This window comes from Dromiciops gliroides, chromosome 2, assembly GCF_019393635.1.
Source record: "Dromiciops gliroides isolate mDroGli1 chromosome 2, mDroGli1.pri, whole genome shotgun sequence".
Taxonomy (NCBI): domain Eukaryota; kingdom Metazoa; phylum Chordata; class Mammalia; order Microbiotheria; family Microbiotheriidae; genus Dromiciops; species Dromiciops gliroides.
This window is the reverse complement of record NC_057862.1, coordinates 154012324-154036419: the sequence shown is the minus strand read 5'-3', so window position 1 is coordinate 154036419 and position 24096 is coordinate 154012324. Positions and strand designations below refer to the sequence as shown.

At 39.4% G+C, this 24096-nt stretch overlaps 1 protein-coding gene across 2 annotated transcripts in view; it reads right to left on the bottom strand.

Moving 5' to 3' along the window:
- The window catches only part of GLCE (glucuronic acid epimerase), a 146710-nt gene that overhangs the window by 4545 nt on the left and 118069 nt on the right, over positions 1-24096 (bottom strand). For both annotated transcript variants that reach the window (XM_043984621.1, XM_043984620.1), the window contains exons 3-4: positions 16144-16739; positions 8177-8422 (exon numbers count right to left, since the gene is read on the bottom strand). In XM_043984621.1, the coding sequence (XP_043840556.1) occupies positions 8177-8422; positions 16144-16726 (829 nt within the window). In that variant the 5' untranslated portion in view covers positions 16727-16739. The remainder of the gene's footprint in view (positions 1-8176; positions 8423-16143; positions 16740-24096) is intronic.

Sequence of the window (24096 nt, the reverse complement as noted above, 5' to 3'; positions counted from 1 at the left end):
GGGGCAATGGGGGTTAAGTGACTTGCCCAGGGTCACACAGCTAGTAAGTGTCAAGTGTCTGAGGCCGGATTTGAACTCAGGTACTCCTGAATCCAGGGCCGGTGCTTTATCCATTGTGCTATCTAGCCGGCCCCCTGGCTAATTTTCTAATGATAAATCTGTTTAGAAGCCTAGCAGCAGAGTTTAAGTTCTGCGGGTATAGATTTTGAGAACTAAAGGTCACCTGATTTTATGGGATAAATGGCTACTGGAATTACTCCAAAGATGTATTTGCATCTTGTTAAGCATGAGCACCAAGCTCAAGCTGCGTGAGTTCTGGTAGGGGCACCATATTTCAGATTTCTGGTAAAGCGAAAGTAATGTTAGCCAGCTTAATGTCAATAGATGGTCTTTACTAACCAGCATTTCTGTATAATATTCACCATAACAATCTTTTAAAAATCAGATTAAGGGGCAGCTAGGTGGTGCAGAGGATAGAGCACCGGCCCTGGAGTCAGGAGTACCTGAGTTCAAATCCAGCTTCAGACACTTAACACTTACTAGCTGTGTGACCTTGGGCAAGTCACTTAACCCCAACTGCCTCACTAAAAAAAAAAAAAATCAGATTAAATTATGCTTATTAGAATTATAGTTCAATGTATTTTTATTGTTCTCATTCTTTGAAAATTAGTTTTCTTTATACATGTATGAATATTATGTAGAAATAGATGATCCCTCCTCAGAAACTGTATCACATTTAGTTTTTTAAACTATTTAGTAAAATGATCATTAAATATTCCAACTAATGTAGTAGTTATTACATATATGCACATACAGGGTGTCTAGAAAATCTTTAAAGCTTTAATGGCTTAAAAGTGGGCTGAGATTTTTGGGACACATGCATACATGTAGTAACTACATTAGTGGGAATATCCGATCAATCGTGTTGTTTATTAAATATTGTAAAAACCAAATGTGAGGCAGCTTCTGAGGAGGTGTCATGTTCATATCACTCAGGCCTACAGCCTGAGCAAGGTTGATAAATCAGGAAGAAGTTTGTAGGCTGCAGCCCAGAATGCCATTGCAGGCACGCTTACAAAATCTAAGAACAGAAAGGGGCCTTTGGAGGTCACCCAGTACAGACTTCGCACTGGAATAAGAACCTGCTCCTACCAAATACTCTGAGTAAGAGAGAAATCTACTTTTGGGCAGCTCTCATTTTAAGCAATGTCTTCCCTTTTATCATGCCTAACTTTGCTTCTTTCCTGTCTCTACTGATTATTCCTAGAATTCTGTTCACTGGGTCTAAGTGGAACTCCTTGAAAATCCGCCACTTTTCTAAACCCTCTGCAACATGGTTTCCAGTTTCCTAATTCATCTCTCTCCAAAGTTATCAATGGTCTCTAAATGGCCACATTTAATGTCCTTTTTTCAATTCCTAACCCTTTTGACCTCCCTGCAGTCTGTGCCAGAGCAGCTAGGTGGTGCAGTGGATACAGCACTGGCATTTAAGTTGGGAAGACCTGAGTTCAAGTCTCACCCTGACACATACTAGCTGTATGACCCTGGGCAAGTCACTTAACCCCAACTGCCTTAAACATCCAGGGCCATCTCCAGTTGTCCTGATCTATATCCTGCTACTGGACCCAGATGGCTCTGGAGGAAAAAGTGAGGTTGGTGACCTTGCACAGCCCTGTCTCACTTAAATCCAATTCATGACATGACCCTGACATCATGGTACTCTTGGAGAACCAAAGACAACAACAACAGCCCCTGACACTGCAGACTGCCGTCTCCTCTGGATCCTTTTTCCTCTCTAGGTTTTCATGACTGTTCTCTCCCCAAAACTTAGCATCCTACTGGGCACTTAGCAGCTGCTTAATAGATTCTGGTATACAGATAAACATTTAAAATACAGACTCAGTCTGGAATACTATTTCTGCTACATTTATTTGTCTTTCAGTTTAGGCTCTTTTCCACTGAAGGAGAGAGTAATCTTGGGATTTTAGGTGTCTGTTTGTTCTCTTATAATTCCCAACAAGTTATTACAAATTTCAAACCATCATGGGGATTTATATTTTGGCTTTTTCAAAATACTATATGACCTAGTAGTAATGTTTTTGTTTTTATTCTGGTGTGGTTTCAAGTCATATCAGTTTTTTATTAATCCAGCTCTTCTTTGAAGAGGCATTATCTTGCCCTTCACCTAGTTTTTTCCCCCCAATAATTGTTAAAATTATATTTTTAATATACTGGATTTATTCGAATGTCATATGAAAGCATTTTCATTAATAAAGTCACTAATAAAACCAAATTAATTTTATGCAACATTTCCTTCTTTACTAAGACAGACTCATTAATAAGGATGTAATGTATTTTTCCCCACTAATCAATATCCATTAGAATTAATGAGCCCATTACTTGAAAAAGACAATAAAGAAATTTTCACTAGCAACTTGGACTTGTCTCCAAGGGAAAAGTCGTCAAGAACACCCTTGTGTCTTTTTAGAAGATAACTATTAAGAGGACAGCAGTTTATGGGATTTCTTTTATATTCTCTCTTCATCTTCTAGTGAGGGCAGAATAATCTGCTGATTGTGAAGGCTACAATACAAATCTACTATTGTAGTCTTAAGTAATGAACTGATGAGTGCTTACTACAGTCTAAATAATGGGTAACCTTTAATTTTTATCTTGTTCCTAAAACTTTTTTTCTTGTAAAGCTCTATAGTCTATATAACTTGCCACAAAAGCAGCCTTTGCTAGTGGCAAAGTTTTCTGAGTGATTTTTAGATAATTTGCCTTGGTTTGTCAGATTTTTTTTTTTTTTTTGCATCATTTGCATCACTCAGGGATAGCAATTTTCTTTGGACTATGTCCTGCATTGAGTCTACTCCCCTCCCCAAACAACAAAACTTTCTAGAATTAAATAAGAGGAGGTGAGAATAACTGTCCAACAACAACAAAAAACCACTTTGGAAAAGTTTTCAGAAGGAGGTGATACCAAAGAGAGTATTTTCACCAAGCATAATAACATTGCTTAGACTAGGGAGTGGAAAATTTCTAATCTTTCAGCCTAATTTTATGCAATGTTTGGCAAGTCTTCTAAAATTGTCTCAGGGTCACATGATAAGCAGGAGGCTGTAATGAGAGTGGAAGTTCAGTGCTCCAGAGTCCAGTCTGCACTCTCCACACTGAGCTGCTGTGTAAGCTGAGCATTTTCAACTTGGTTATTGTTGTTGTTGTTGTTTTTTGACAGTTCCATCTCTTAAAGTAGAGGAAGTAATGGGAGGGTTGTTATTTTATACTTGTGACCAGCAAGGAAGAACTGGTTGGTTAAATGGTAGTGATTGGCAATCTGGGGGGGAAAAAAACAACAACCCCTGTAACATCTTTTTTTTTTTTTTTGCAGGGCAATGGGGGTTAAGTGACTTGCCCAGGGTCACACAGCTAGTAAGTGTCTGAGGCTGGGTTTGAACTCAGGTCCTCCTGAGTTCAAGGCTAGTGCCTTATCCACTGCGCCACCTAGCTGCCCCTCCCTGTAACATCTTAAAATTCTTAATGGACACAGAAAGAAACCTTGGGCATAGTCTAATAGGACCTCTGGACAAAAAGTCCAGAGAAAAGGTAAATGACTACAAAAGTGACATATGCCTAAAAGAACAGTGCCCATGCTAAAACTCAGAATGACTAAGGACAGCAAAAAAATGGGAAAAAGAAAAGAAAGGAAGAAGGGAATTGATAGATGGGATAACTGATGACAAAGAGCTGCCAAGGAAAACAGGATTGGAAAGGACAGAACAAAAATGGCTAGTCCTTAGTGGATTCTCATGAGAAGTATGGATTTAGGAAGGGAGTACCCAGTTGTCCTTGATTAAATCAAGTCACTAGGGATTGATGAACTCTATCCTACAATACTGAAAGAATTGGAATTTGTGATTGCTGACCTACTGTCAGCCATCTTTGAAAGCCCGTGGAGACTGAAAGTGATATTATAGGATCAGAAACAGACAAATGTCACTATTATCAAAAAAGGAAGAGAATGGGACTCTAATCCTTGGCAAACTACTAGATCATGTATTAAAGGGATTCTTTTTTTTTTCTTTTTTTTTTTTTTAGTGAGGCAGTTGGGGTTAAGTGACTTGCCCAGGGTCACACAGCTAGTAAGTGTTAAGTGTCTGAGGCCGAATTTGAACTCAGGTCCTCCTGAATCCAGGGCCGGTGCTTTATCCACTGCACCATCTAGCTGCCCTATTAAAGGGATTCTTTTGTTTTTGTTTTTTTTGCGGGGCAATGGGGGTAAAGTGACTTGCCCAGGGTCACACAGCTAGTAAGTGTCAAGTATCTGAGACTGGATTTGAACTCAGGTACTCCTGAATTCAGGGCCGGTGCTTTATCCACTGCGCCACCTAGCCGCCCTAAAGGGATTCTTAATGAATATTTAGAAAAGGAACTAGTCATCACAAACAGCCAAAAAGTAAGTCATGGCAGACTAACCACATATCTCTTTCTGACACTGTTACTAGCCTGGTAGATGGAGAAAATGTTAGAGGTAGAGTTTACCTAGATTTTTTTTTAGCAAAGCATTTGACAGAATTTCTCCTTCCACTCTTGTGGAAAGTATGGAGACACACAGACCAGACCACACGTCAGTATAGTGTAGACAGACTCAGAACTGGTTGAATGGCTAGGCTTAAAGACCATCAAACTGCTATTAAGTCTTTAATAGTGGTCTGATGTTACCTTATAAAAAGCTGTCTAGCAGACATTCTCAGAAATCTGTGCTTAGCCATGGACCGTTTAACACTTTTTTTTTGGGGGGGGGGCGGGGCAATGAGGGTTAAGTGACTTGCCCAGGGTCACACAGCTAGTAAGTGTCAAGTGTCTGAGGCCGGATTTGAACTCAGGTACTCTGGAATCCAGGGCTGGTGCTTTATCCACTGCACCACCTAGCTGCCCCCTATTTAACACTTTTATCAGTGATGTGTATTAAAAATATACAGAGGGTGAGCTCATCAGACTTGCAAGCAACAAAATCCGGATGGATAGCTGAAACTGTATAATTGAGTCAAACCCCAAAAAGATCTTGACAGGTTAGAACAGTGGGCTGAATCTAGCAAGATTAAATTTAACAAGGATAAATATAAAGTCGATTTAGTTTTTTAAAAAATCCACTTCACTACAAGATGGGGAAAGAAATGGCTGGAGAGAGGCTCATCTGTAGAAGACTTGGGGGTTTCAGTGGATGGCAACCGCATGGGAGGCAGCAGCACAGCTCAGAAAGCTAATGTGATCTTAATACTACATTAAGAAAGGCATATGTCCAGTACTATGTACTGTACCTTGGTCATACTACATTCAAGTACTGTGTTCAGTTCTAGACACCATATTTTAGAGAGGACATTGATAAATATAATAATGTTAGCTAGTATTTATTGTGCTTTAAGGTATGTGAAGAACTTTATGTTTAATATCTCATTTTGTCCTCATAACTTCGAGGGAGCCACTGCTATTATTACCCCCATTTTATAGATGAGGAAACTGAGGCAAAGTGGTAAATGACTTGTTTAGGGTTGCACAGTTAGTGAGTGTTTGAGAGGGTGGGTTTGAAACTCAGATTTTCCTAACTCCAGATCCAGTGCCCGATCCACTACACTACCCAGTTGGGTGGAGAGGAGACCTGTATGACTGATGTCACAGAGGCATATATAAGATTTGGCAACAGATTAAATATGTGAGGTAAATGAGAGAAAAGAGTCAAGGATGACTGCTGAGAGACTGACAGGTTGGTGATACTCTCAACAGTAACAGAGAGGGATGGGTTTTGGGGGGAAAGATCTGGTTTTGGATCTTTTGGAAGTGAGATGCCTCCAGAACACCCAGGTCACTATGGACAGCAGCCAGCTGGTGATATAGGACTAGTGCTCAGGAGACAAACTAGGGCTGAGCATATTGATCGAGGAATCATCAGAATAGAAATGGAAATTGAACCCATGGGACCTGATGAGATTACCCAGGGATCGATGGAGTGTAGACAGGAAAGATGACCCAGGACAGAGCCTAGCTTGAGGGCATGACATGATGAAGATTCAGCAAAGGAGAGGAAACGGTGAGACAGGCAGGTGAATGTAGAGAATGCAGTGCCAGGAAAAACGCCTAGAAAAGAGCAGTCAGGAGAAAAAGTGACAGTGGCGTATGCTGCAGAGAAGCCAAGAAGGATGAGCATTGAGAAAAGGCCGTTAGATCTGGCAGCCGAGATGACTGGTAACTTTGGAGAGAGACGTTTTCATTTGAATGATGATCTAGGAGACCATACTCCAGAGGGTTCCGAAGAGAGGGGGAGCAAAGGAAACGAAGGCACAGAGTGTAGACGGCTTTTTCAAGTAGTCTAGCCCTGAAAGGAGAGATATAGGATGACAGCTAGTGGGGATGGTTAGATCTAGTGAGTTTTCCTAAGGATGGGGAGAGATGTGGGCATATCTGTAGGCAGCATGGCAGCAGCCAGTAGAAAGGGTGAGAAGGAAGATTAGTGGGAGAGTGAAGATGACTGAAGGGGCACTCTGCTGAGGATGAGTGGATGCACAGGCATTAAAGGTGCATCAAGAGGGGTGTGCCTTGGCAAGGAGAAGGGGCACTTCTTCATATGAGATGGAGTTGTGAAGGAGGAGAAAGGTGGGGGGGGGTGGAATAAGATCTTTGAGTCTTGTAAGATAAGGAAGAGGGGAGAAGAGGGACTTCTCAGAGAAAGGCCTCACTTTTCTCAGTGAAGTACGATGCAAGAGTTGACTGCATGTGTGTAACCATGCTTGCCTTCTCAATGAGGGAGGAGTGGAAAGGGGTGTGGGAGAATTTGGAACTCAAAGCTTTTTTTAAATGTCAAAAATTGTTTTTTTTAAAAAACATGTAATTAAAAAAAGATTAAAGATGAAAAAATATGATACAAGGTGGCTAGCCTTAGGGTGGTGGGTAAGGGGAGGACAGTGAAATGAGAGGCTTGAAGAGGGATGAAAATCTTTGGAAAAGCTGCTATGGTAAGTGAGCTAGTGAATCCATTAGGGAGGTATAAAAGGATGTCTTCTTCTAGCAAGGGTCCAGGTGAGATCGTCACATAAATTGGTAGTGTCCCCAGTTAGCGTGGTTCCATAATTCTCTCTAGCCCCTTTCAGCTATTCTTTCTTTATAGAGCAAAGTGTGAGGTTAGATATAGATTTTTAACTTTTAAATGTAGAAGGAGGACCATTAGAGAAATCCAGCACTTGAAATCAGCTATAAAGATGCAGTATTAACATCACTAATCCATTCGTGTTAAAAAGAGCTTTATATTCTACCCAAATAGAGCTAAATTGTCTTTCTTTACAATAAGTATAGCAAATGTTATTAAAATGCTAGCTAGAAAAGGCTAGATTTGTCAATCAGACCACATTCTTTTACTGGCTTTTATTGGGAAATTTGGGGATTTCTTCCCTAAGAAAAAAAGATTTTGAAAATAGTGAAATAAAAATTAGGAAAAAAACTCCTAAGATCATTTTTCTTTATTCTTGGTTTGATTATATTTAAAATAAGGGAGTTGGACTAAATGATCTCTAAAGTCTCCTATAGCTCTCTCTCCCAGAGTAAATATTCTGTTTCAGAAGGCCCAATTTTAAAGCTGTTGCTTCCTCAGGAAATATCTTGCTTGATGTTTCTTGAGTGTTTATATACTTAATAGTCCTGCTTAGTGTATTAGTTGGTGTATTTTGCTCGGTAACCCTCTTAAGTTCCTTATTGTAATACCTAGGGTATTTGTTTTTTTGTTTTGTTTTTTTTAGGCAATGGGGGTTAAGTGACTTGCCCACGGTCACACAGCTAGTAAGTGTCAAGTGTCTGAGGCCGGATTTGAACTCAGGTACTCCTGAACCCAGGGCCGGTGCTTTAACCACTGCGCCATCTAGCTGCCCCCAGTACCTAGGGTATTTGATATCATTACTGTAAATTATGATAAATTAAGATTTTTCAGACTTTGAATGCTGGATACAACCATATCATGTGTTGGAAATACTGCAAATACAAATATCAGATAGTTGTAGAGAGAAAGAAATGAGGAAGGAATCCTATGTCAAATCCACATTAAAAGAAGCATCATTTAAAAAAAAAACCTTTATCTGCTATAAATCTTATCTTAAGAGAAGCAAACATTCTAATATAATAAATAATTCACCTGGAGCAACGAACTGTTTAACATTGGTGAGTCTAGACTTATCAGCCACATTAGCCATGAAGCAGCCCTTTGGCACAGTCCAATCATTAGGCCGACTGTGTTTGTCCTTGTCTTCTGCTGTTTCATAAACCTCAATGTGAGGGGACTTCTCAGTTAGATTCTTGCTGTAATGACTTAAACCATACTGCGCAATCTGGATTGGGTAGAAATAGCCTTGAGGACCCCACTGGGTGGATAGTGGTACGCCTGTAAAATAGAGAAATAAAATGAATAAATGTGTCAAAACATTTAAAAAACCAGTTTTGAACCCGACTACTCCTTACTGTTTTATTACAGTGTTACCAACTTTTAATCAGTGATTCTAATTAAGAAGAAAACCTTGACCTAGAAAAGTAAATTATTTTGTCTTTATAATTATTTAAACTATTTTCTCTTTGATATTTAACTTGATAGAAACACAGCACTACTTATAAATTAAGTGATCTTCTAAGGACTTATCATTTCTTCCTGGGGACCATTAATCCCATCCAGAGAGGCTATGTTTTCTATAACTCAGTTTCCTACACTTAAAATTTTTCGTATGGAAACAAATATCTGCTTTTTACCAAAGATACTTATCACACGACTTTTACACGTGAAATTTTATTGGATGCCAAATGTAACAATATAGTTACTTATTCTTCTTTTATCAATGTCAAGATATGGCCTAATAATTAAACATATCATTTGATGGTTAAAATATCTGCTAAAAAAGTTAGCCATGTTCAAGGAATTTAAAGACTTGAATATTGTTAATCATTTGCAAAGACAAGGTGTGGACCTTGCTCACAAGCACTTGCTTAAAAGGTCATGGAAAGAATTTTTTTTTTTTAATAATAAGAAGGATCTTTAAAACACGAGGATGGGTAAGAAAATTTAATGTCCAATTTCCTGAGTTAAACCTTTAAATGTGTGTGTATACGCTGCATAAAATGAAATAATATGAAGTGCTATGTAAATGTCAGCTATTTTTATTATTACTTCCACCATTATAATTCCTTAAAAATACGATACTTTGGTAAAAATGTGGTATATGTATGCCCATCCACATGATATCACGTATCACACGTGATAGCAATGAGGAAGTTACTCTAAGAAGGACAATCTTGGGCATGAGACTTGCTGGACAGTACTAGCATAAAGTAGAAGTCAGTGATTAAACATTCTCATTATTTAAATAGTGATTAAACTTAGAAGTCAAATTCAGGCTTGAAAAAGGAAGTAGAATGGACATTAGAGTTAACAAAATAGCAAAGGTGTTCCATATTTCAGGTTCCTGCCCAACTTTCTCTATATAGTTTTGGATCCATTTTTTGATAATAAAGGGGGGAAAAATGGGACCAATACCAATTCTAAGTTGCCAAGGGGAAATAAAAAGAAAGCTAACTAACACATAAAGGTTCACTCCTCTGCCTTAAAAAGAGACTTTGATCTTTGTGAATGTCAGAAGCTTAAAGAAATTATTCTCAAATACTATTATCAGAAAGATGCCATTAGAGCACAGGCTCCAATAGCAAGCGGTAGTGGAATTGGTTGGGAGCAGCAAGGCCATGAGCTTCCGTGTCACTTCCAAGCTCAACTTTAGTTTTAAGGAAATTAGTAATGAATCATAATATGTAAAAGTAGATTTTTCTTAAAGTTCAGCTGAACCTGTGTTAAATGTCTGTACCTTAATTATGTGAGTTTCTACAAATTCATTAAAGACTAGCTGCATATTCTTTGCTTCATTACTCTGAGCCTCATCTGTAAAACAGGGCTAATACACTGCCTACTTAAGAGGATCACTGTGAAGGAAGTGCACTGTAAACCTTAAGGCACTATATAAATGTGAATTATCATTATTATTACAATGAATGGATGTCTGGGTTCTCAACAATAAAAACCAGAAGCAATGGATGGCAGCAATCAGTGACATTGAAATGAGCAAATGTGCCATCTAGTGGCAGCCCACTCAAGCTTTAATGGGTCCGTGCTGGTCTTCTAAAGGGGTCAAAAATGTTTTCTAAACTTATAGGATCTTTATATTTTATTGTCTATTTAGATTTAGAACTGAAAGAGATCTTGGAGATCATCTAATCCATCTATCTTCATTTAAAGAATGAAACTGATCCCTGTGTAATATAATTTTTTTTTTTTTTTGCAGGGCAATGGGGAGTAAGTGACTTGCCCAGGGTCACATAGCTAGTAAGTGTCAAGTGTCTGAGGCCAGATTTGAACTCAGGTACTCCTGAATCCAGGGCTGGTGCTTTATCCACTGCGCCACCTAGCTGCCCCTTCCCCTTGTAATATAATTTTAAAGTCCAGTTTATTAGGAGTTCAGTTTGTTTCAATATTTTTTGGCTGATAAGGTAAAAGTGAACCACTAAAGAAACAGAAGAAAATCAAAAAAGTGCCCCAACCTACCTTGCTTACAAAAGAAGGTGGCTAATAAACTGGGTTTGAAAAGTAATTTTAGAAGTTCACAAATCATCAATGAGAAGACTTACCCTCTGAGCAACCCCTTACTTCTGTTTATTAATAAGGAAAGATTCAGCACTTTTGCAGAGAGTAACTCCTCACCTACATAAGGATGATCAATAACTACAATTCAGGAGGCAGAGAAAGTAAATGACTAACTCTGATTCTGTAGTAAAAATAGAATAAGAAATTATATGTCTGCCACTATTTCAAAACTGTTGATTGAGCAACGTTCAGTCTTGTGCTAGGTGCTAATACTTAAGGTTTGGTCCTTCTGTTCAAGGAGGCTCACGAGCTTGTTAGGGACAACAGAGCCATGAAATGATAATGGACGATAGAAGGCTGTTTCTAAGTATGTGAAATAACTTGATAGTTCAGAGAAAATGGAACAGGATGGAATAACCAGAAAGAGTTAACAGGAGTAGAGCAGAACTGATGGAGGCTCTGTGGGCTGGGCAGGCTTCGGATAGACGGATAAAGACAGAAAAGGCATTCCATGTTTATGAGGAGTCCAGTCTGGTTCTCTCAAGAAAGCTGGGCATGAATTCTAGTACATCAGAATGGCCAAAGAGATGAAGGCCGGGTCATGGGGGTCTTGAAAGGTGGCAGAAAGTTCCCTTTTGTAACGATTGGAATGACGCCACCTGCTGGAGACTTACTGTAGAAGAGTTCCACCCATGAAGTGAAGGTCTTTGAGGGCAAGACCAGGAGTCTTTTCTTTGGGAAAAGGAAGTGACGCGGCGAGTGGGAGGAGGAAGGAAGAGACTGGCGCTCAGTCTCAGGCTCTTTCCTTTGGACTCTGGTGGAGAGCGGAGCTAGAAATGTGCCCTCCCTTTAATAGATAGGAATCTAGGCCTTTCTCTCTCTCTTTACCAAATTCTTGTTTTCCTTAATAAATGCTTAAAAGCCTAACTCTTGCTAAAGCTTATAATTTATTGGCGACCACTCATTAGATATTTTAGACAGACTAGCTAGAATTTTAACCCTTAACACTTTGATACAGCAGAAAATGGGGGAAGCACAGAAGGTTTTTGAAGAGATGAGTGACACAAAACAGTGCTAAGGAAAATTTAGTTCAGCAGCAGTATTTAGCAATTTTTAAAAATGAAAAAATAGTATTTATACAACTAAGGACTTGATTTTTATAAGCTCACTCAAATAAATTAAAAAGTCACCATGTGGATAGAAATTTAGTCCATGGCTCATCAGGAGTCAATGGCCATACTAAGCCTGGAGCTCCAAGCCCATAAATAAGGATCAGAAATAAGTAAAGATCATGGAATTGCCAATGACACGTTACATTCTCTATTGCATCATCAATTACATAACCTCTTTGGCTCTTTTGAGAAATAATGAAATCACTGGATGCTTTATTGTATAATCTAAAATACAAAATTTAATGTAAAAAATATCAACATGCATTTATTAAGTGCCTACTATGTGCCAGGCACTGGGTTAAATGATTTGCAAATATCTCATTTTATTCTCACAACACTGGGGAATAGGGTCAACCATATGAACTGGCTCTCATTCTATTTTTTTGTTTTTTTGAAGAATCTCTGCTAAGAGCCAACATGTTTTAAATAGAATTATTCAACTTTTATCAAGTTTTCACTCATACTATTCTAATAATTTAATCTAATTATTGTTTTTAGGGATGTGGTTTAGTCAAAAGAATGTAGCTTTTCTATTCTTATTCTTTTATTTTTCCTGACACTTTTGGGGAATGATCTATTTCCATAAGTGTATTTCCCAGTTATCTAGTTTCCCCTTTTAAAATTGTCTAAAGTCTTCTTACTGGTTACATGTTAGCTGTCTACCATCAACTGATCTAGAAACAAACACAATGCCAGGCAAAACAACATGATACGCAAAAGTCTGTTTTAGGAACAATGGGATGGTAATTACAAGTATTGTAAATGGAATGGTAGAAAGACATTCTCAGAGATACTGTTGATTCACCTAAAAAAATGCCATTCAAAGTGTGAAGAGGGAGGAGTAGTTTTGAGGTGTGTGAGATGATTCTGGTTAGTAAAAATATTAAATTATCCCCCTACTCTCCCAGTGTGTAAGTAACGCCTAGAGTGGGGAGGGAGGCGAGATGGCTAGAGATGACTCCTTGGGGATCAAGACCTGGTCACAGCTAGCTAATCTGCTGGGAGAGAAAGCTTTCTGACCATCCCTGTCAGATTTGAGTACCAGACAACTGGCCGAATGCATCTACTACAGGGTTAGGCTACAATGTGTTCACTATGCCTGGGAAATGCTGACAAGGTCTAGGGAGATATTTATGTCTGTAACCACTTTCATGCCTTCTAGAAAAGAATAGATTGAACAAAATTTAACGTTTTCCAATGATTCATAGTCATTATTTGATCAATTACTGAGCTATCCCACAAAGAAACACTCATGGACTGCTTGGATATGCAGTAATGTGATCCCCACACCAGAGAGATCACATCACCAGGCTTTTAGAGTCTTTGCACCTGCTTTTATTTATTTGTGATTATTTTTTTTTAAGTAATACACATTTTTATTTATAGTTTGGAGTTCCAATTTTTTCCCCTCCTTCTCTTCCTCCCCTCCCCTTCCCTGAGGCGGTAAGCAATCAGATATGGGTTATACATGTACAATTATGTAAAACATTACCATAGTCATTTTGGTGTCACTCCCCGCTGCTGGCCATGTGCCTAGCTTTAAAGATCAGTCCCACCTTCTAATAAACTGTCTAATTTTTCTGAGGGATAGGAAATTGAGTAAGCAACTTTCTTAGAACTGTGCCCAACATGTGCACCAGGAGGCTCTGAGGGAGTGCCTATGTAGCTCTTATAAGTCAAGCATAAAAGCATTAGAGCTTTAACTTGATGATATCTACTATTGATATTCAGAAGCTTAAAAAAAAAGTTCTTTCTGGATTCTAAGGTATTATTCAGACAGCCAAGGTTGCTTGGACAAGTGATTTCCAAAGTGAGATGTAACTGTTGCAGTGTTCTGTGGAGCTGAAAAGTAAAAGTAAAAGTCTGTGTAAAATGATAATAATTTTTAATCACCTGAGGGAAGGGTAATGAAAAAAAGGAAGGGAAAAATGGTTCCTATTTTGCCAGGCATTACCCTCACTGGGCTCATAAGACTGAAATGGAAAGGACCTTCTAAATCTTGTCTAAATCCCTCATTTTCCAGATGAGGGAACTGAGGCTCAGAGATTCACCCACTGTTAAAAAAAGAACTGGCGGAGCTGAGATTTGAACCTAGATCTCTAACTCTGAATCTGGTGTCCTTTTGATTACATCCTGCTGCCTCTTTGCTTTTTTGTTTTTGTTTTTGTGGGGCAATGGGGGTTAAGTTACTTGCCCAGGGTCACACAGCTAGTAAGTGTCAAGTGTATGAGGCCGGATTTGAACTCAGGTACTCCTGAATTCAGGGCCGGTACTTTATCCACTGCGCCACCTAGCTGTCCCCTGCTGCCTCTTTGAGAAAGCCCTGCAATGAGCCAGAATTTAGATCTGAGCTGATAAACAATAAAGGCTTTCTGGAGGCTGTCAAATAGGGGAATGCCATAATGAAAGCAGTATTTTAGGAAGATTAATCTGGCAGAGATATATGCAGGATGGGAAGCACTAGATATAGGGAGGGCAGTTAGGAATAACATGGTACTTTAAAATTTACAAAGCACTTTACATACATTATTTCATGTAAAGCTTTACAACAACCCTCTGAGATAGGTACTAACCATTCATGATATCTATTTTCCAGATGTGGAAACAGGCTCACAGAGATTCTGTGACTTAATTCTGCAGTCACAAAGCTAGCATCAGGACGTTACTGCAGTAATTTAGGCACAATGAAATGAGGGTCCAAGCCAGGAATTTTTAGCAGCTTTTTTATGTCATGATTTCAAGGAGTAACAAGACCCTCCTTGATCAAGATGTGTCCATCACCCTCCCCCTCCCCATCCCTTTGGTCAGCTGGTAAAGCCTATGCTATGGGATCCTTCTTACAATGTCTCTTAATGCATAAAATAAATTACACAGGACTACAAAGGAAACCAATTCTACTGGAATATAGTTGTCAACATATAAGAAATCTCAAATTCACATTTCCTAGGTTAAGAACACCCTATCTAAGTTCAAATGGTGAGCCCAAGTCTCAGGAGACATTACAAAAGAATTAAGTACACTGGGCAGTGTGGGCTAGCACAGAGCAGCATGCTTGGGAGTCAGGAAGCCCTGGGTTTGGGTCTTGTCTCTGACAAATACTAGCTATATGACCATGGTAAGTCACTTAACATCTCAGTTACCCTAACCAACTCTTTTCAAAACATAAAGTGCAGCAGCTGCCTTCGATAGAGGCATGCCAGAAGTTGCTTATATTGGATGAAAACACTGGTATAGGAAAAAAAAAATAGCACCTGGAAACTAGCATATTCTGGGTGAAGGAACAGAAGGAAGAGGTAAGTGATTTTAAAGTTTTAAGCCTATGGCTGTGGAAGACCAGGGAGGGGCCCACACTACTGAACAAAATGGGGGAAAGTGGCAAGATAAGTCCAGCTCTAGGGAAGGTTATAGTTCAATTTCTGACATTTGCAGTGATGCTGGGGGACAGGTAACTCGAGATATCTTCTTTCGGGAATACTGGACTGATGCTGAAGTGGGAGATCAGGGCTAGCTGAAAGAGAGCTTGATTTCTTTGATCTTTTGCTGAATTCATATTTGCTCAGGTCACCTAGAGTATTATAACACAGTCTATTCTGTCAAGTACCAAAAAGCCCCTTTCACTCTGACCCTTCTTCTGTCCCACTCCCCACCATCATTCTCACAACCTCCAGTAGTACTTCCAACGCTCTCCACCCCACCCTCTCCAGTCAAAGTGGAAACAGGTCCCTTTCCCCATCCTGGCAAGGGTGTATGTATGTACCTTGTCTCTCAAGGCAACAACAACCTAACCCTATAGACAAATCCCACCTTTTAAGAGTGGCCTTCTGAAAATATAGCACCTAAACTCAAAGGAGTAATTTATACAGTGCAAACTTCAGGCACCTGTGGGAGGGGGATTGATATCTTTTGTCCAACTCTAGGGAAGGTTATAGTTTTGTTTTGTTTTTTTGGTGAGGCAATGAGGGTTAAGTGACTTGCCCAGAGTCACACAGCTAGTAAGTGCCAAGTGTCTGAGGCTGGATTTGAACTCAGATCCTTCTGAATCTAGGGCTGGTGCCTTATCCATTGCACCACCTAGCTGCCTCTGATTGATATCTTTTGGTCAAGGAGGGAGGGCCTTGTTACTCTCTGAAATCCTAACACATAGATGACTATCTAAGGGTTCTATCCTGACCTGAGGGGAGAGTAGTCTTTCTCGGTCAAGCATGGCTGCTGAAAAGACGGAGGGCCTTACATCAGATAGTTCCTGTTTAAGTTACAACTTGTAACTGCCTATCTTCCAAAAGAGCTGGCTAAGAGGCCCAGTGAGATACTCACCTTCCACACCACTTATGCACTTGACTCTGTCTCGGACTTCCACGTTGTAGCCTTCAAAAGACATAAACACTCCGTCAGGGTGATAAGGCGCTCTCTGTGCATAGACTTTGGAATAGCTATGAGAGAACTCAAACCGATCATAGCCGTCATGCTGGACCATCTTCCCATAAACTTCAAAATACTTCTCTACCCAAGTGAAGGGGAGGAAGATCTCATTTCCCTCCCGCCTTCCTTTAATTGTGTGTTCATCATTTATAAGACAGTCAATTTCTTCATATTTGAGTCCCAGAATTTTGTTCCCATGACTGTTGAAGCCTCCAACTACAGGGGGAGCCTTCTGCTGTTCCTGTGGGGATGCTTCCTCTGGCTGCTGCCTGGCTGCATGGTTCACACTGTTGTCACTCTCAGAGGCAGCAGCTCTTTTTTCTACTCCATCTGCTCTCAGACCATTATTCCAGTTTCGGGGAAACTGAATAGCTTTGTCACTGGAACACTTATTCCACAGCAGGACTGTGACCAATGTGAAGAGCGCACAGATGACAATCAAAGTCTTGTAGTTGACCCGAGCTGCCAAGCAACGCATATTCAGACCATACCTATTGGAAAGAAGAAAAACGAAAAGTTCATGCGACAGTGACTACTGGTTATATTCTACAAGTAGATAATGTGGCCAGATTTATAATTATTAGACAACTTTACAATGTCATGCACCTCCTTACAGAGAAGTGACAGACCCGAGATGAAGAAAGAGATAAAGCTTTTTGGACATGACCAACATAAGAATTTGTTTTGTTTGACTATGTATTTGTTACAAGAGTTTTGCTTTCTCCCTTATTCCCCTTGCCCTTCCACGGGGAGAGAGAGAGAGAGAGAGAGAGAGAGAGAGAGAGAGAGAGAGAGAGAGAGAGAGAGAGAGAGAGAAAATAAATGTTGGTTGAAATTTTTAAAAAAGATGATTACACATTTGTATGGGGAAAGTGATGGGGAATTATATCCAGGCTTCATTCTCTCCCCCCGCCCCCGCCCGGGGCAATGAGGGTTAAGTGACTTTTCCAAGGTCACACATCTAGTAAGTGTCAAGTGTCTGAATCTGGATTAGAACTCAGGTCCTCCTGAATCCAAGGCTAGTGCTTTATCCACTGCGCCACCTAGCTGCCCCCAGGTTTCATTCTTGTGAATCTATAGGTCAAAACAAGCCTGAAGTCACAGAAGAAAGAAACCTGCACTAGGAAGTCTGGTCTTGGCTCTACCAGCAATTGGTCGTGTTACCTTCAGTAAATCAAGCTCTCTAGTTTTCAGTTTATCTGTAAAATCATGGCTTGAATTAAATGATCATTCAGATGCTTGCTGAAATAAAATTCTATGATCCTAAGGGACATTTTCCTAGCTCTCTCCTGTTCAAATCAAGAATAGCAGACAGCAGTAAGAGTGAGAGGGAAGGGATTCAACTCATTGCTCTACCTTGCAGGAAAACAAAAATGTTTCCCTGCTCTGAAAAGCTAGGACTATCAATTAACATGTACTGATCACGTGCCATGCTGAAGGGCAGTTAGGTGGTGCAGTGGAGAGACAGCCAGGTCCTGGAGTCTGCAGGATCTGATTTCAAATCCAGTCTAAGACACTTACTAGCTGTGTCACCCTGGACAAGTCCCTTAATCCTGTTTGCCTCAGTTTCTCATTTGTCAAATGAGCTGGAGAAAGAAATGGTAAACCACTCCAGTATCTCTGCCAAGATCATCCCAAATGGGGTCATGGAGAATCTGAAATGATGCAACAACATTAGGTGCCTACTGTATGCTAGCCATTGTATTAATTGCAGATGACACAAATGCTTTCCCCTAAGGAGCTCACATTATTCAATATCCTATGGGGATACTTAATGTTATCAACATTTTATTGAGCTATGCAAACAAACTTTCTAGAATGTATAAAGCAGCCATGCCTTTTCGTATTAAGGAATAAAATACCTAAGCAATTTGGAAAAAGCTCTTGTGATATCTTTTATCTAGTGACTAACATTTCTCACTGTATATTGGTATGTTATTATTCTGAACACACCCCTAACCCTCTAAAACTAAACTCCTGGGGAAATCAACCTAGGTGTTGGAATAGGAGAAAGTAGTATAGCCCCCTAACTACTCTACTGAAGATCTAAGAAGGACCCTAGACTGAGCAGTGACTAGGAAATCTAAGGAGAAAACACAGTGGGTCATTTTTTGAGCCCAAGAGCAAAATTCTGACCCATAGGCAAGTGAATAAGGTAGGGACTCTAGAACAGCAGTGCGTTAGGATCTTGAATTTAGCCCGGGGTGAAGGGACGGCCAAGAGAGGCTGGGCCAGAGGGCTCCAAACAAGGGTCCTGGTTGCTCAGAGTGGGATCTTAGCTTTTTCATCTGAAGAACCAAGGTCAATAGTGACAGAATTCCCAAAAGGTGATATTTGAGGCAACTAAGGGGATCCTTAAACTGATTTTAAAGGATAACTCATTGTCAGAATCAATGCACTTATGATGCCCATAGTGTCAGACTGAAAAGCCCTATCCAAAGTATTTGACTATGACCAACAGAAATTTTCTGCCAAGGCTACTTTTATTTTCTGTAGACTGACATTTATAAGTGACATTCTTACCTTTTTTGAACATTCTTAGTCAAAGTTACTTTAACAAACCTCTAATGGACTCAAATGAATTATGTCTCACTGATTTTATGTTCCTACACTAAAGCAGTATCTGAAAATCTCAAACTGAACTTTAAAATAGTACATAGCCTGTTTTCTAAGGCCTAGCCTACCACAAGCTTTTAGTGAATATCAATTTCTATATAATTGCATTTTATGCAAATGTTAACAAAATGATAAATCCATTTTTCTACATCAGCATATAATTTTAAATGATTATGCTTTTAAGATGACCTCAACAAATAAGCTTTACTTCTTTTATATGCGGGAAGTAATATTTCCAACTCACTTTGGTCCAAACAATAAAAACACATTTTAGTGAAACCATCTGTAGAGGGAACTATCAGTATAGGTTTATAGCTAGATGACTAATCAAGAATGATTAAATATTATCCTTTATGTATAATAGGCCCCAGATATAATTTCATTTCTAAATTTGGAGGCCAAGGACCCAGGGGCACTTTTATTATAAAAAAAATTTTTTAAGAGAATTAAATCCTGGAAGGTTGTAGGTGTTAACATAACCCTAATATTTTGAAATGGCAAAATTCTTATCCTTTGCCCTTAAGTAATCCCAACATTTGTAGTGTGGCATATGTGAGTGGATCATTTACTTTTTCTGCCCATTATTTAATGTCTACTGTGCCATTATTCACTTAATAATTTTCATACTAACCATTACAAAAAATTAAGATAGCATATGATAGTCTTTCCTCAAGATGTCAGGATGAATGGACACAGAACAAGTCCAGTTCTCTGACGGCCTTTCCGGGAAAAAGATTTTAAAAAGGAAAAAAAAAAAAAAAGGATCAAGGGGAAAAATTCACTGTCCCCAAAATGATAAAAAAAAAAAAAATCAAGGTAAAAGTGACAGTGAGTATATTTTGCCAGTCTAGGTCTGTACAAAGAAACAAAAAGAAGTCTGAAAGTATTAGGGAAGGAGTCTGGATAGAAAAGCCCAGTCTGGGGAGTATTTTCAGAAGCCTTCCAGATTAGAAAACAGGAGAAATCAGGGAGGCTAGAGCCTGAAACTGTAGGATGGGTCAAATGCATCCCAGAGTCTAGCTAAAAATGCCTGGAGCCTGCATTGGTGTTCATCTCATTCTGAACCTGGGCTCAGAGGCCTACAGGGCTCAGATTGTTTGTTTAAAAAACAGAAAGAAAAAAAAAAAGGAGAAATGACAACAAATGAAGAAATAAAGCAAATTATTGGAAATCGTTTTGTTCAATTATATGCCAATAAAACTAAAATTCTGAAAAGTAATGGATGTAAAAAATATAAAACACTTGACTTTATGGAATAGGAAATAGGGAACTAAAATAACAATCTCAGAAAAAGAAACTGAGCAAGCCATAAATGAACTGCCAAAGGGAGGGGAAACGTCAATACAGATAGATTTACAAGCGATTCTATAAAACAGGTGACGATCAATTAATTCCAATACTGCATATGTAATATTGCCAAAAATAGGAAACAGGGGGATGCCACCAAATTCCTCAGGGAGTGGAGAGAGACTTGAGGCAGGCCGACCCACCAGCAGGCCAGATGTGAGGTGATGAGAGCCTTTACCAGAGTGGTGGCGGTTAGCAAAGAGAAGGGAGCGTATTCAAAAGATGGTGCAAAGGTGAAATCGACAGGCCTTGATGACAAATTGGTTATGAGGGGGCGTGGGGTGAAAAATCATTGTTGCTTGCAGTATCGAATTGCCTTTCAAACAGACTGGGCATAGTGTGGTAGGTCTTAGCAGAATGGGTGTGGGAGAGATAGGGGGCAAGAAATCCAATCTATCAATGTATTTCCTTTAGGAATTCTACCCTCTTCCCTTTGTTGTTCATTTTCAGTCATGTCTGACTCTTCATGACCTCTTTTGGGGTTTTCTTGGCAAAAATACTGAAGTGGTTTGCCATTTCCTTTTTCAGCTCATTGGACAAGAAACTGAGGCAAACAGGGCTAAATGACTTGCCAAAGGTCACACTATTAGTAAGTATCTGAGGCTGGATTTGAATGAAGGTATTCCTGACTCTAGGCCTGCCACTCTATCTACTGTGCCACCTAGCTGGCTCCAAAGGGAATACATCTTTACAAGAGTAGGTTCAAATAAGTCCCCATCTCAGGCACCTAAAAAGGTACAAAGAGCAATGCCTCTTTTGGAGGTTCTGACAAATACAGCTGACTCTGAAAAAGGAGGTCCTCAGAGAGGTCCTCCAGGCAATGGAAGTCCAAAGCAGAGAGAACCTTTCAGCCTTGGCTGCATTAGACCAAATCTTCTTACACTGTGGGTTGTGACCCCATATGGGGTCACATAACTGAATGGGGAGGGTAGCCAAAAATTTGGCAACAAGTAAAGGTTATGTACACCTATTTTATATACCTATCTACCCAGGCTTGTGTAAAAATTTCTTGGGCAGAAAGGGATTGTGAGTGGAAAAAGTTTAAGGAGACCTGTATTAGAACATGGCCCCAGAAGCCACTGCTCTAGGTACTCATCAGGTTTCTGTTTAAACTTCTCCTGAAACTGCCTGTGGTTTTGGGTGGAGAGGGTCTGCCCACAGCCTGTTCCCTCAGGGCAGGGAGTCACTACCCTCCACTCCTAGGGGAGCATGAGCCTAGGAGTTCCCCAGTTTCTGCCTCAATTCAACTCTTCAATCTCTTGGCTCCTGTCTCAGAAGGAACAAGAGTCTCTGCTCCAGAGAGAGGCCTGGGGCCCCTCTCACTCTGTCAGGGTACATCTCTTCACTTGGGCTGCCAGCAGCGACATCCGCCAGCCCTCTGCTTACACTGCAAAGTCCCTGAAATCTGACATCTCTGTCTGAATGCCCCTGTCCAGTTTACTTTGAGTCTAACTTGTGGGCAGTCCAACTTATGCAGCACAGTTAACAACAGCCAAGGAACACTGACCCTGGCACTTTCTTTCCCCTTGTAGGAAGTCGCCTCCAGCTCTTGCTTCCTTTGGTCCCACAGAGAGGCCTCCCCGTGCATGATCAGGCACAGGTGACAGGGTGCCCGGCAGTGTTTCATCCACTATCCAATCTGGCCACCCTCTTCCTCTATATCTGTCGAGCTCTTCCTCTAACTTAACCATCAATAGAGACACAAAGCCATCTTTCTCTCATCTCAACCTGCTAGGAGTATGCCAAATGGCCTTCTTAATTCAGGTCTGATGACACAAATTGGGTTCTCCCAACTCACTAAGCATCTAACAGAGGAGGAGATTTACATTGTTCTAATACATCAAGGATATTCAAGAAAGGATACTGTGGTGCTTAGCACGTTTTCCCATCTGGAAACAATATATGGTCAGTAATTTTCAGGGTATGGCAATTCAGGTGGTCTAAGGCACCCACAAAGTCTGAGAGACTAGGACTTGAAGTTAATAAAGCTCCTTCTATCTTTGGATGTCAAGACCTATTAGAAACATAAGGCTTTTTCTGAGAAGCTCAAAATCCATTTTAGAAAGCCCTGTGGAGGAGGACAACTTAAAAAAGTCCTTTGTAGTGAATAGCATGTTCATATTCACTAGTATGTAGTTTTAAATGATGCTGTTAAAATGAGACTCATTTTATTGGCATACAATAATAAATCTCAAAAGATTTTTTTTCAAGAGAAAACTTTTATATTTTATTTTTCCAATTACATGTAAAAATAATTTTTAACATTAAAAAAATTTGAGTTCCTATGCCCAGGGGGCAACCAAACTGTGCATACCCTTTGATCCAGCAATATTACTACTAGAATTGTATCCCAAAGAGATTATAAAAAAGGGAAAAGGACCCAAATGTACAAAAATATTTATAGCAGCTCTTTTTGTGACGGCTAAGAATTGGAAATTGAAGGGATGCCCATCAATTAGGGAATGGCTAAACAAACTGTGGTAAATGAATGTAATGGAATACTATTGTACTAAAGAAACAATGAACAGGGCGATTTCTGAAGAAACCTGGAAAACCTTGTAGGAAATGATGCAAAGTGAAATGAATAGAACCAGGAAAACATCGTACACAGTATTAGCAACACTGTGTGACAATCAACTACAAATGACTCAGCTCTTCTCAGCAACAGAACTCATGAAGGAAAATGCTATCCCCATCCAGATGGACTCTGAATACAGACTGAAGCATATTTTTTTCACTTTATTCTTTTTTCATGTTTTTTTTTCCCTTTGATCTGTTTCTTCTTTCACAAACGTGACTAATATGGAGACATGTTTTACGTGATAGAACATTATGTATGACCAATATCTAATTGTCTACCATTTTCAGAGGAGGGGAGGGAGAGAGAGATAAATTTGGAACTCAAAATCTTGTAAAAATGAATGCTAAAATTGTGCATGTCAAGACATGTAATTGGGAAAAAATTATTTGAAAATTTTTTGGGGTTACAAATTTCCTCCCTCTCTTTTCCACCTCCCTTCTTGAGAAGATAAGCAATTTGATATAGATTATACATGTGCAGTCATGCAAAACATTTCCATATTAGCCATGTTGCAAAAGAAAACAGCCCCCCCCCAAAATCTGTATTCAGACTCTGTCACTTCTTTCTCTGGAGATGGATAGCATTTTTCATCATGAGTTCTTCAGAACTGTCTTGGATCACTGTATTGCTGAGAATAGCTAAGTCATTCACAATCCTCAAAAGATTTTAAAATCATTTTTCTGTTCTGAAACATGAAAAGTATACATCTGTGCCAACAAATATAGACAAATTGAAACAGTTTGAGTATTCTTTTGCACAAAAGACATACAGTTGTGATTAGTCATTTATAATTCATAGTGTGAATTATTAAGATTTCTTGGCTTCAGACATCATCAGAATGACAGCAGTAAAAATAGTTTTACAGTTTTTTTAGCCAATTAAAAAAAGCCCTTTGTGTTCAAAACAGTTTGACACACCATTTGCTTCATCTCCATTTTAAGGGACGAATATAAACTCCATTCAATTAAAAACATTTAAATAGTTCCACTAAAATATTTAATGTATGAGATACATTGACTAGTTGGTATTTCTTTAAGATAGAGTACTGCATTTTTATTAGGAAGGTTAAAAAAAAAGAGATTTGTGGAAAACAAGACCAGGTTAACTACTTATTTAATGTGTTTATTGGAACAAATGCAAATGGCATACATTTTAAGATGGAAATGAATCTATACTGCTGCTGTTAAAGGACCTATTTGGCTATCTAGAGACAGGCATATATTTTCTATGTGGCATATGAAATTTAATCATTCTAATATGCATAGGGAATTTGGCATAGTGGTTAGAGCAGTGGACTTCATAAA